At 57.8% G+C, this 13,352-nt stretch overlaps 1 protein-coding gene and 1 non-coding gene across 2 annotated transcripts; one reads left to right on the forward strand and one right to left on the reverse strand.

The window, feature by feature from the left end:
* On the forward strand, positions 1 to 10,970 carry PAOX (polyamine oxidase). Its single transcript, XM_045439357.1, has 7 exons — positions 1 to 256; positions 855 to 1,341; positions 3,494 to 3,693; positions 5,631 to 5,883; positions 7,361 to 7,473; positions 8,104 to 8,261; positions 10,555 to 10,970. Exons 1-7 carry the CDS (start codon positions 73 to 75, stop codon positions 10,690 to 10,692), a joined length of 1,533 nt encoding a protein of 510 aa, XP_045295313.1. The 5' UTR covers positions 1 to 72; the 3' UTR covers positions 10,693 to 10,970.
* Positions 10,194 to 10,328, reverse strand: LOC123577627. The gene has a single exon (XR_006701970.1). It is a non-coding gene; the product is annotated as a U4 spliceosomal RNA (small nuclear RNA).
* Positions 10,971 to 13,352: the final 2,382 nt, after the last annotated feature.

The following is a 13,352-nucleotide window of genomic DNA, read 5'->3' on the forward strand; positions in this document are numbered from 1 at the left end:
GCCTCCGGTCCTCTGGGTGATCTCCGCACTTGAGAGCGGCGGAGACGCGCGGCGACTGCTCGGGACGGCGCGATGGAGTCGAGTGGCGGTCGCGCGGAGGCCCCGGGTCGCGGCCCGCGGGTGCTGGTGGTGGGCGGTGGCATCGCGGGGCTGGGGGCGGCGCAAAGGCTCTGCAGCCACCCGGCCTTCCGGCGGCTGCGGGTCCTGGAGGCCACTTCCCGCGCCGGCGGCCGCATCTGCTCAGAGCGCAGCTTCGGTAATAGCCTTTCTCTTAAACCCCTTTCCGGACCCCCTTTCTGGAACCCAGCGGGTGTCGCCCGAGCTCTGCCGCTCCTGGTCCGGCCTGTGCCCAGGGTTAACAGACCCAGAAGCCTTACCTGGTCCCCTGAGTGAATCTCCGCCCCACCCCACTTAATCAGCCAAAGTTCAATGGTCCCCGAAACTCAGCTGCCTGGTTGGCAGGGCCTGCCCCTGCGGGGGAGGGTAACCCATGTCTCTGCAGTCGCCCCCGTTGTGTCCCACAAGTAGCACCAATCCCCTCCTCCCCCTCCCCCCCCCCCCCGCCCCCCCAGCCTCGGGACCACTCCCAGGTGTCCCTTTTGCCCCCATGCCTGCTCTCCACGTGTCCTCCCAGGGCAGGTGCAGGCCAGCACCCCCTCCTCAAGTGTCCCCCTTAAACCAGGTCTGAGCAGGTGCTGCCATGAAGGACTGTAATCTTTCAGGGACTCTATGGCCTTGGGCTGGTTTTCAGAGCTTATTTGGGGAGGGCAGGGCTGCGTGTGGTCCAGGAGAAGGGCTCAGGGGTGGCCTTTGTGGAGAGAGAAGCTCCAGGTGGCATCTCCTGCCCTTCCCAGGTGGCGTGGTCGAGCTAGGTGCTCACTGGATCCACGGGCCCTCCCAGGGCAACCCCGTCTTCCAGCTGGCGGCCAGGTACCAGCTGCTGGAGGAAAAGGACTTGTCAGAGGAGAACCAGCTGATTGAGACTGGGGGCCACGTGGACTTGCCTTCCGTGTCCTACACTAGCTCTGGGGTAAGTGTGAGCCACGAGCTGGTGGAGGAGATGGCTGGTCTGTTCTATGGGCTCATCGACCAGACTCGGGAGTTCCTGCACCTGCCGGACGCCCCAGTGCCCAGTGTCGGGGAGTACCTGAAGAGGGAGATCAGTCAGCGTGCAGCTGGCTGGACGGAGGATGAGGAGACCAGGAAGCTCAAGCTGGCCGTCCTCAACAGCTTCTTGAACGTGGAGTGCTGTGTGAGCGGCACCCACAGCATGGACCTGGTGGCCCTCGCACCCTTCGGGGAATACACCGTGCTGCCGGGGCTGGATTGCACCTTTCCTGGGTATGTGCCTGCCCCACCCGCCCAGTCGGCCCTCCACCCCCTGGTCCCCCTCCGTGTCCCCCCACCGTCCCTCCACCGACCCAGGCCCCCCATGTCCCTCCACCCACCCAAGATCCCCCATGTCCCCCCACCGTCCCTCCACCCACCCAGGCCCCCATGTCCCCCCACCGTCCCTCCACCCACCCAGGCCCCCCATGTCCCCCCACTGTCCCTCCACCCACCCAGGCCCCCCCATGGCCCCCTACTGTCCCTCCACCCACCCAGGCCCCCCCATGGCCCCCCACTGTCCCTCCACCCACCCAGGCCCCCCATGTCCCCCCACCATCCCTCCACCCACCCAGGCCCCCATGTCCCCCCACTGTCCCTCCACCCACCCAGGCCCCCCCGTGTCCCCCCTGTCCCCCCACTGTCCCTCCACCCACCCAGGCCCCCCCATGTCCCCCCACAGTCCCTCCACCCACCCAGGCCCCCATGTCCCCCCACTGTCCCTCCACCCACCCAGGCCCCCATGTCCCCCCACTGTCCCTCCACCCACCCAGGCCCCCCCATGGCCCCCCACAGTCCCTCCACCCACCCAGGCCCCCATGTCCCCCCACCGTCCCTCCACCCACCCAGGCCCCCCATGTCCCCCCACTGTCCCTCCACCCACCCAGGCCCCCCCATGGCCCCCTACTGTCCCTCCACCCACCCAGGCCCCCCCATGGCCCCCCACTGTCCCTCCACCCACCCAGGCCCCCCATGTCCCCCCACCATCCCTCCACCCACCCAGGCCCCCATGTCCCCCCACTGTCCCTCCACCCACCCAGGCCCCCCCGTGTCCCCCCTGTCCCCCCACTGTCCCTCCACCCACCCAGGCCCCCCCATGTCCCCCCACAGTCCCTCCACCCACCCAGGCCCCCATGTCCCCCCACTGTCCCTCCACCCACCCAGGCCCCCATGTCCCCCCACTGTCCCTCCACCCACCCAGGCCCCCCCATGGCCCCCCACAGTCCCTCCACCCACCCAGGCCCCCATGTCCCCCCACCGTCCCTCCACCCACCCAGGCCCCCCATGTCCCCCCACTGTCCCTCCACCCACCCAGGCCCCCCCATGGCCCCCTACTGTCCCTCCACCCACCCAGGCCCCCCCATGGCCCCCCACTGTCCCTCCACCCACCCAGGCCCCCCATGTCCCCCCACCATCCCTCCACCCACCCAGGCCCCCATGTCCCCCCACAGTCCCTCCACCCACCCAGGCCCCCATGTCCCCCCACTGTCCCTCCACCCACCCAGGCCCCCCCGTGTCCCCCCTGTCCCCCCACTGTCCCTCCACCCACCCAGGCCCCCCCATGTCCCCCCACAGTCCCTCCACCCACCCAGGCCCCCATGTCCCCCCACTGTCCCTCCACCCACCCAGGCCCCCCCATGGCCCCCCACAGTCCCTCCACCCACCCAGGCCCCCCCCCATGGCCCCCCACAGTCCCTCCACCCATCCAGGCCCCCTCTGAAGTCTGGACCTCTCCACGCACCCAGGCCCGCTCCATACACCCTGGGACTTCTTCCATTTACCTCAGGTTGAGCTGGGAAGCAGGGGAGGGTGACAGGATCAGGGGGACATTAGTCTTCCCTGTTTTAGAGAGATCGCTTGTTTCTCTAGTTTTGCTCATTTAGGAAAAATAATTATTTTCAAGAAAAGGTGGTTAGAAGAAGGCAGTGCGTCTCACAGAGCTTTCTTCCGCCCGTGTTTACGAGGCCCCTTATGTGCTAAGTGCTGTGTGAAGGCTTCAGCCCCCGTGATGGACAGACAGCCCACCCCTGTGGTGGGTGGCTGTCCTGCCCTCCCCCCCCCCCCCCAGCATTCCAGAGACCCTCGCAGGCTTGTCCGTCTGGGCTCTGTCTGCCTGGGCTGTCCAGGCATTCACCCCAAGGTTCCTGGCAGAGGAGGGCATCTGTGATCAGAAGTAGGGGGCCAGGCCGGGCAGGGAGGAGGCCTTCTCCCACGATTGCCTCCGTTTGCTCATGCTCGTGGACTCCTCCTGGTTGCCCCGACTGAGGTGGACTGGAAACCACCAGGGGCAGGGGTGGGGGGATCCCTTGCCCTCCTCCCTCCTTCCCTGCAGGGCACTTCCTCCAGCGGCTTCCTCTGAAGACACCAGCGCTTCTGTCTCTCCTAGGGGCTACCAGGGGCTCACAAACCGCATAATGGCCTCCTTGCCCGAGGACGTGGTAGTTTTTAACAAGCCTGTAAAGACCATTCACTGGAATGGGTCCTTCCGGGAAGCCTCTTCTCCTGGGGAGACGTGTCCGGTGTTGGTGGAGTGTGAGGACGGAGGCTGCTTCCCTGCACATCATGTCATTGTCACTGTGCCCTTAGGTAAAGCTGCTTTTCCCCACGGGTTTCCCTCTGGTCACCCATCCCAGGTGCCCCGGCCTCTGGCTCTCTCCCACCTCAGCTGGCTCTGTGGTGTTTGTTCGGCCGCTAAGCTCGTATTTTCATTGTAGTCCTGGACAGGATTATTCTAATGTGTTTTGTAGCAACTGCATGCTTTGGAATTGAGTTTCACAGTAAGAGAAAGCCCACGTGTTGCTTCTTCAGAGGTCATTTATGGACAGGTTGGGACTGCCTCCAGGGGTTCCCGAAACCCTGCTTTCTTGGACACGGCAAAGGGTGTGACAGCTAGGTCTCGGGTTCAGTCCTTGTATGATTGAGAAAGGAGTCCAGTATAGGGTTCCGTTTAATTCTAGATCTGATGCCCTAGACAGAAGCCATTGGTGGGAGTTGGAAATTTGACAAAGGATGGGAGTGGCTGGGAGCCACGCCGTGTCCGTGCTATCTCACTTACTCCCCACACTTAGTTGTCCAAGTTCACCAGCCTAGCAAAGCCAGAGCTGCTGTAAGATGAAGAGTCCCCCCAGCCCGGTGGCTACAGCCTGCGCCCTGGGGTCCCTTCAGGACGCAGCTTGCCGAACACCTAGTCCTTTCTCCCACATGTGGAATCGTCCTGGACATATTAGCATAGTCTTCGGCTGCTCCTCTCTTGCCAACCCTGTCTTTTTGGTTAATACAACTCGTGTCAGTGTTTCCAACTCAGCACATGTAGATCTGTGACGTGGGTTTTTCCCCCCACCAATGTCTGTGTTCATTCACTGCTGTGGTGTGTGCTAACTGAGCCTCTGCTATAATCAGCAGGTGCATTACTGTGAATGTTGATATTGTTCACAAGGAGCCAGGACACCCGTCACGTAGCCACGTAGTTATAGCCACATACTTATTTCTTATTTGAAGATGTCATTACTCAATATTACTTAAAATCGGTGGAAGTTTAGGTTATTTTCACTTTTTCTGTTTTACGTAACATTTCCCACGTGCATTTAAAAACACTTGTGTGGGACACCAGGGTGGTTCAGTCGGTTGAGCATCCAACTCCTGATTTCAGCTCAGGTCATGATCCCAGGGTCGTAAGATGGACCCCTGTGTCGGGCTCTGTGCTGAGTGTGGAGGCTGCTTGAGTCTCTCTCTCTCTCTCTCTCTCTCTCTCTCTCTCTCTCTCTCTCTTTCTCTCTCTCTCTCTTCCCCTCTTTCTCTCCCTCTCCCTCCCTCCTCTCTCCATCCCTCCCTCTGTCCCTCTCCCCTATGCACGCACACACACACTCCCTCTCTCTCTCAAATAAAATTCAAAACCCCCAAAACCAAAACAAACAAAACACATGTGCGAACGTGTCTGTGGCATGGCTTGCAGTAGAGGAACTGCTGGGCAGACGGGGACTGTGGCGGAGGGCACGTGACCCCCCTGTGGATCTGCTTCCTGTTGGGCTGTTTGTCCTTTACTCACTGCCTTTCAAGATATCTCTGTCTTAAGGAGATTGGCTGGTGCTGCAAACATCTCACCTCGTTGTTTGACTCCGGGCAAGATAGAATTTTTTGTCATGCAGATACTCTTTCTGTAGCTTCTGGATAAAGCCTGTTTGTTGTCTCCTCCAAACCAATCCACGTCAGCATGGACTGCAGACGTTGCGAGGGGGAAGGTTTAGAAGGGGAAACTGTCCTGAGAACGGTTCGGGGGTGTGCCAACGGCCCCTGCCTGCCCAGCTGGCCACGGGGCCCTCTGTGTCCCTCCACGGTGGTGCTGCTCGCTGAGGCTGAGTCCAGAGATGGCCAGAGCCAGCCCGGCGTCTGGGGGCCCAGTTGAGCTGGGGCTGGTGTGGGTCCCTGGAGGCCTCTTCTCTGACTCCTCTGACGGGGGTCGGGGTGTGACTCTCGCCTCCAGGTTAAGAGATGTGGTGTAAGTTGGGTCCACTTGTGAATTCCAGGTTTTCTTAAAGAACGTCTGGACACCTTCTTTGAGCCCCCGCTGCCCACCCAGAAGGCAGAAGCGATCAGGAAAATCGGCTTTGGGACCAACAATAAAATCTTCCTGGAGTTTGAGGAGCCCTTCTGGGAGCCAGGCTGCCAGTTCATCCAGGTGGTGTGGGAAGACACGTCGCCCCTGCAGGACGGCGCCTCCGAGCTCCAGCACGTCTGGTTCAAGAAGCTTATTGGCTTTTTAGTCCTGCCTTCCTTCGAGTACGTATGCTTCTTGAGTTTCTCTGAGGAAGCTTCAGGTGTGAGCTCTGAAGGGGCTGGCTTGTTGGCCTTGGTTTGGTTGAGAATCAGCGGTGTGTTGGTTCACTGGGAGGTGTTTCTGGAGGATTTCTGGGTGGGATCCCAAGGGCAGCCAGAGCCTGATGACAGACACCAGGGGGCTAACCCCTGCAGGGACGGACAGAAGCCTGCTGTGTGCAGCTTGTCGTACCTCCGGGCCTGGGGGCCTGGAATGTGCCGGTGGCCTGGCAGGAATGTTCAATCAGTAAGAAAGTGTTTCCTGAAATCCCCAGGAAGCTGGGGCGTGTAGGGTTCAGGAGGAATTTGAAACATGGATGTGTCCGTAGCTGGAAGATAGTATTGAAACCTGTTGCAGTAATTGAGCAAATACCCTTACAAGTCATGGAATCAAAGACCCATCAGTGGCTGAATTGTGTGGCCCAGCCATAAAACATAAATACTGTGGCAACTCTGGACTCGGTGTTTACTCAGGAATAAGACCATGAATAATTTGGGGGGGGCGTGCTGATTTTTCCAGCAAGATCAAAAGACGTGGTTAGTATGTTGTGGTCCAGTTTCCACACAGAGACGGGGTGGGATCGGGGACCATGTTCTTGGCCCGGAGGACAAAACAGAGGCATGCCTGCCGGCATAGAGCATCCCCAGTGGTCATGAGAGTAGGATGTACGGGCTCCTCCAGCCTACGAGGGACCCTGCATGTCTCCTTTGCACTGAGGATGAAGCTGACTCCAGGGCTCAGAAATGTGGCCGTGGTTGTGTGGTTGGGTGGTGGAGCGGTGGCTTGGGGGGCCCGGCCAGCTTCCCTACGCCTGGCTCTCTGGCCTATGCTCTGTGCTCAGGACATTGGTGGGCATGACAGTCCTGGGGACACGTCGTGGCTCTCACACTTTGTGGTCTCAGGAACCTCCTGTATACTCTTTAAAAGTATCGAGGATCCCAAAGAGCTTTTGTTTATGTGGTTGTATCTGTGCATTTACCACATTAGAGATTAAAACTGAGAAATTTAAAAATTGTTATTTTTAAATGGTAAGCCTATACCATGTTAACATAAATATCATTTTTAAATGAAAAGTAACTGTATTTCTTAAAAAATTTTTTTAAACATTTTATTTATTTTTGAAAGAAAGAGAGAGTGAGCCGGGGAGGGGGAGAGAGAGAGAGAAAGGGAGACACAGAATCCGAAGCAGGCTCTAGGCTCTGAGTTGTCAGCACAGAGCCCGGTGCAGGGCTTGAACCCACGAACTGTGAGATCATGACCCCAGGGAAAACAAGAGTCCATGCTTAACTGCCTGAGCCACCCAGGCGCCCTGTGAAATGAGCTCTGACCTCACAGAACCCTGGAGTTTGTGGCCCACACTTGCAGAACCGCCCGGCACAGGTGACTGTGGCCACAGCTGGCCGGGGGCCAGGCGTGTCAGGGGTGTGTCTCCCCACGCAGGTCTGCCCACGTCCTTTGTGGGTTCATTGCTGGGCTGGAGTCCGAGTTCATGGAGACCCTGTCCGACGAGGAAGTGCTTCTGTCTCTGACCCAAGTGCTCCGCAGGGTGACAGGTACCGAGCACGCGTGCGGCCAGGGCACCACCTGGGCCCCTTGGTGAACTCTGTAGGGCAACCAGGGCACCAGCCGTGCAGAACTGAACTTGGAGCTGTGAGCCTCTAGGACAGTCCTCCCTTCTATTAGTGGGGTCACTCGAGTGTTCATCTCTGAGGAACCGAAATGGCTTTGTGAACACTTTCCACTTCTTTTTTCTGTTTCTGGGGGTTCTGAGTTAAGCAAAGTGGGTAAGACAGAGACAGCCCTCTGATGAATACATTCGTGGCTTGGGTTTCATTCCGGGTAGTTTCCTGACTTTCCAGCTGCGGGGTCTTTTTTTTTTTTTTTTTTAAATTTTTTTAATGTTTATTTATTTTTGAGACAGAGAGAGACAGAGCATGAACGGGGGAGGGCCAGAGAGAGAGGGAGACACAGAATCCGAAGTAGGCTCCAGGCTCCGAGCTGTCGGCACAGAGCCCGACGCGGGGCTCGAACTCACAGACCGCGAGATCATGACCTGAGCCGAAGTCGGACGCGCAACCGACTGAGCCACCCAGGCGCCGCGTCCAGCTGCGGGGTCTTAAATGGAAGAGCGGCTGGGGCCAGGCGGCCCGCGGTGCAGGGGTAACACGTGTCTCTGGGTTCAGGAAACGCCGAGCTCCCCGCGCCCAGGAGCGTGCTGCGCTCGCGCTGGCACAGTGCCCCGTACACCAGGGGCTCCTACAGCTACGTGGCGGTGGGCAGCTCCGGGGACGACGTGGACCTGCTGGCGCAGCCCCTGCCTGCAGACGGCGCGGAGGCGCAGGTGAGGCGGCGGGTGGGCGGAGTCCGTGGGCTTCTTGAAATTATGAACTGTTACGCATGTGTTATTTTATCAGAATTCTACATGCGCATAGACTGAAGCAGCAGAGAGTTCGGCAGTGCTGGCTAACAAAATAAAGTAACACGAGATGTAGCAGGCTGGTGGAGGGCCCGACACCCCCTTCCCAGACTATTGTGGCGGAGTCTCCTCTCCAGGTTTATCACATCTCCAAATAACGCGTCTACCTGCCCCAAAGCATGCAGTCGTGGAACACTTCGAATGTGTGCACAAGCAGGCGGAACCTTTGGGTCTCCGTCTCCCACTTCCGAGCTGTCAGGTGGCGGCGGTCACTCACCTCCCCCAACCCCGTGATCGTGAAGCGTGCCCCACAGGTGACATCATTTTCCTGCACATGTTTCCGTGTGCGTCTCTAAAGGATGAGGGATGCCCTCTGAAGATGTGTCACTATAACATCGTTATCGCAGTTACGAATTTACACTAATTCCTCCATATTGTCCAACACTGTTCAGTTTTCCATGTGCTTTATGATCTCTTTTCGGTTTGCTTGTTTGATAACGTTGCTTCTTGAATTTTCACTTTTAAGCATCACTGAATTCTCACTATGGCCGATAAGGTGTTAGCTCTCTTCACTCCTGTGCCCCCCAGCTCCCCATGCGTGCAGCAGTACTTTGGGTGAGGCCCTGTCCACCCCTGGGTGCAAGGAAGCTGCGGCTCCTTTTCCTGCCTCTTTGTAGATGTGAGCGTGTTTCTCAGTGTGAGTGTGTGCAGCATGTATGTGAGCGTGGGAGAGAGCGTGCAGGCTCAGTTTCTTTGCCTGGGTTCTGCTAACTGTTTACATTGTCTCCAGCTTCCTTCCCTCAGGCCAGAGTCAGCTCCAGCCCCTTCAGGCACAGCTGTGGCCTGCCCCCCACCCACGCCCCGTGCCCATGCCCTACCTGCCCGGAGCCCACACCCTGCCTGCCTGCCCCCAGCCCCACCCTTACTGTGTTGGAGCATTTATTCCAGTAGCTTCCTGAGGAGGGGGTGCATGGAGGTAAATGTTTAGGGAAAGTTTGCAGGTGTGGAAATGTCTTTTTTCTACCCTTATACTTAGGTGTTCCAGTCCTGTCACTACAGAACAAACCACCCTAAAATCCACTGGTACAAAACAGACACTTTATTATGATGACAGATCCTATAGGTGGGCACAAGGGACCGTGTGTTTCTGCCATATGATGTCTGGGGTCTCAGCTGGGCAGACGACCTACGGGGATCATGCAGGGCTGGGGCGGGGGTCATCTGAGGCCTCTTCTCTTGCACAACTGCCCTGGGCGGGGACCCTGACTGGAGTGCCTGCCCGTGGCCTGTGTGGCCCTGGGTTCCTCACAGCATGGCAGCCTCATGCGGCTGCCCACGTGGTGCCCACGACTCTTAGCACAGGTGTGCCCGGGAGCAGGACGCTGCTGGGTGCCCGACGGTGCGGCTGGGACACACTCCACTGCCCAGCGCGGTCACACGCCTGCCCAGATTCCCGGGGCGGGACGCAGAGCCTACCTTTCAGTGGGAGGCGTCTCCAAAAACTTGTAGCCGTGTAAGAGCCACACACTGGGTGTAGACCCTAGTTCGAGAGTCACTGCCCTCAGGTGTGGAAGACATTCTCCGGTGCTGCAGTGGGGAAGTCCGGGGACATTCAGGTTCCTTTCTTTCCTACCTCCTAGGAAGCTTGGAAGAACATTAGGGCCCTGCTGTCACCAAGCACCTGCCCCACCCCCCCACACTGACGCCACCCTGCACCTCGCCTCGCACCTCACGGAGCTTGCACCCTGCGACTGCTGTCAGCTGGGAGAGTCTCTTAGATTTGCTTTCTTCTCTCTGTTCTTTTTTCTTCTCTTTCTCTTGCTGAGATTTCTGTTGTTTGGATGCTGGACTGGTCCTCAAATTTTCTTATCTTTTTGCCTCCTAATTTCCATCTCTTTGGTTTGTCACTCTGCATTTTGGGCGATGTTCTTTTAGCAATAATCGCGCCTCGGATAAACCTCATTGGCTACGATACTGCCACTGCGCAAAGCTGGGCAATGTTCTTAACATTGCATCCCAAACGGTCTGTTGAATTTTCCATTTTGCAGTAACATTTGGTTCCAGGCGTGTTTGCTCATGTTTCCGGATGTCTTGGGGCTCCGTGGGATTAGTGAAGAATACAGCCACGCCCTTGCCCCCAGCTCCGTGGCCACGGTGGCAGTCACGTGGCCACAGCCTGACTCCTGTGCCCCGTGCTAACCCCGGCTTCTCTTTCCAGGTCCTGTTTGCAGGGGAAGCCACACATCGGGCGTTTTACTCCACCACGCACGGGGCTCTGCTGTCTGGCTGGAGGGAGGCTGACCGGCTCATCGCTCTGTGGGACACCCAAGCGCAGCTGCCCGAGCCCCGGCTCTGAGCCCTGCTCCTTCCATTCCGAGCTGGGCTCTGCCCCTCCTGTGCCGGGGGAGGCTGCCACCATCCTTTCTCTGACAGCGTCTGGCCTGGCCAAGATTTGGGGATATTAATGACAGCCTTCCTTCTTTTGGCGACTGGGGACAGCCCTCATTTCTCACGTGTATCATGGAGTCTGGTCAGGGCCGAGCTTGAGCTGAGTGCGAGGTCTTCCTGGAGAAGTATGATGCAAGGCGCCAGCCCTGCTGCTGAGGGCGTGCACATAAAGTGTGTTAAAGCCTCCGTGTGGCCTCATCCTTCCACCTCAGGGCTGCAGCATCTGTCGCTTCTGTCTTCGCCTGGTCCCAGGCTGGGGTCCCTGCAGGGCCCGGTGCCCCCTCCCCTGAGTTCCCTGGACTTTGGGTGCTGTGGTCGCCCCTGGTCCCAGGCATCTCCTGGGGTCCCGAGCTCTCATTGCTGGTGCTCAGGACCGTGCTGACGAGATACCTTAGCAGACACCCATGGCGTGCTGGGCTGGGTGTCGGCCAGGTGGTGGGAGCCATGAGTGCATGGGGCACCCCGTCCTGACTTGGGGCCAGAGGTTTTCTGGAGGAAGTGGATGAACAACAAGGCCTCACGAACGCAGAGGAGGGGGACAGCTGGTGTGTCAGGGTGAGTGGGGAGCATGCCAGTGCAGTGGGCAGTGTTGGGGTGAGAGTGTGGGGATGCCCTGGGTGTTCTGCTCAGCTGACCTCAGCTTCCCTTCCTCCAACTGTCCCAGCGAGAGGGTCGAAGTACCTCCATTTTCACAGCTGGGGAAAGCACAAAATACCTAGAGGTCGAGTTCAGTAATTGCCCAGTCTCACGACTGCCAGCGTAGAGCTTGGGCATCGTCCCAGGACAGGCCCTGAGGGGAGGCAGGTGTGGCTGGAGGGTGGCACTTGGGAGGAGGCACTTTGGCCACCCTCAGAGGGTGCCTCTGAGGCAGGAGCCTCAGAGGCCTGGACTCTATGCTGCAGGCGGTGGGGCTGCTGGCCCTGCACCCACTTTGGAGTCAGCGGCTTGTGCCTGTCCCCATATCTCTGGCTGCAGTCTGTGTCCTGCTCTGGGGTGGGGGGCACCCTGGCTCCAGGGGTGAGTGTATGTGTGTTTGGAAGAAGGGCTTTGGGGTCAGGCCTGTCTGGGCTCTTCTCCAATCCCGAGTGGTGCCCAACATGCCCTCTGCCCCAGCACACTCTGCACAGGCCCTTCTCATACCTTCCCCTCCCAGATCAGGTCGCCCCTCCAAGGGGTCTTCCTTGCCTCCACCCTAGAGCTCTGTATGTGTGTCTACTGCTGTGTGTCACTGGAGTGATTTTGCACGGGACACCTACCAGTGAGCTTTGTTTTTTTTTTTTTTTAATGTTTATTTTTGAGCGAGAGAGAGAGAGAGATAACGAGTGCACAAGCGGGGGAGAGGCAGAGAGAGGCAGACACAGAGTCTGAGGCAGGCTCCAGGCTCTGAGCCATCAGCACAGAGCCTGACGCAGGGCTTGAACTCACGATCTGTGAGACCATGACCTGAGCCGACGTTGGACGCTTAACCAGCTGAGCCGCCCAGGTGCCCCAACAGGGTTTTACTTTAGTTTTACAGTCCTAGGTCTATGAGAGATTGCAGCTTCCCCCAGGCGCAATGATCTGTATTGTTGACATCCATCCAAGAGTTCATTGAGCCACGTGCTTTTGGGAGACATTTCTTGTATCCAGAGTGACAAAGGCTGTCCTCTTGGTGGGATGGCTGCTCTGTGATGGGGGGCTGAGGGCTGGGTCCTCTTCTGGTGCCTAACTCATCTGGAGGCCACCTGGGAAGGCTTGTCTCCCATGGTGGATTTGTTTCTCAATCTCTGGAATGTTTAGTGCTGAGAATTAGGAGGTTTAAGACCATCACAGTAGTGACATTTTTGTGCGGAGAATCCAAGCATGTTTGCAATTTTAGGAACTTGTTTCAAAAATTACATTTAGAGTAATACTCTTGTACCCAGTGTACGCTGAGTAGCTGGTTGGACTCAGATTAAAGCTAAAACCTGGGGCGCCTGGGTGGCTCAGTTGGTTGGGCCTCCGACTTCGGCTTAGGCCACGATCTCGTCCACACGTGAGTTGGAGCCGCGTGTGGGACTCAGTGCTGACAGCCTGGAACCTGGAGCCTGCTTCGGATTCTGTGTCTCCCTCTCTGTCCCTCTCCTGCTCGCAGTCTGTGTCTCTCTCGCAAGAATAAATAAATAAATTAAAAAAAAAAAAAGCTAAAACCTGACTACATTTACACAGAGTACCCGGGCAGTGGGAATCCCAGGCTCAGTGTATTAATAGGCTTAATGTAGCAGAACTGCGGTCAGTATTTGCAAACGCTTTGCTTAAAACCTGCAGTACTTGAAAAAGAGGATATGACATATATAGGGCACATTTAAAATATTTGAAAATTTTAACCGAGTTTGTAAAAAGAGGTCAAACATTGGCAGGGGACAGCTAAGTTATATTACAGTTATACTCAGAATACATTTAGGGAAGAACTGTAAAACACTAACGTATTCACGAATTCTCAGGACCCCTGAGAGTCCCCAGAGTGCACAGGCCCCAGGCGGGCTCGTAGACCCGCCCCCTGGGCTCCTTCCGGCGCGCAAAGAAGCGTAGTGCGCACGCGCGGACCGC

The sequence above is a fragment of the Leopardus geoffroyi genome, chromosome D2 (assembly GCF_018350155.1).
Source record: "Leopardus geoffroyi isolate Oge1 chromosome D2, O.geoffroyi_Oge1_pat1.0, whole genome shotgun sequence".
NCBI lineage: Eukaryota > Metazoa > Chordata > Mammalia > Carnivora > Felidae > Leopardus > Leopardus geoffroyi.

What these genes read in the sequence shown, in the direction of transcription:
- PAOX (XM_045439357.1), top strand. Translation starts at nt 73, where the DNA reads ATGGAGTCGAGTGGCGGTCGCGCGGAGGCCCCGGGTCGCGGCCCGCGG. An exon ending in CATTGTCACTGTGCCCTTAG is followed by an intron (nt 3,694 to 5,630) that starts GTAAAGCTGCTT and finishes TGTGAATTCCAG; the next exon opens with GTTTTCTTAAAGAACGTCTG. An exon ending in AGTGCTCCGCAGGGTGACAG is followed by an intron (nt 7,474 to 8,103) that starts GTACCGAGCACG and finishes CTCTGGGTTCAG; the next exon opens with GAAACGCCGAGCTCCCCGCG.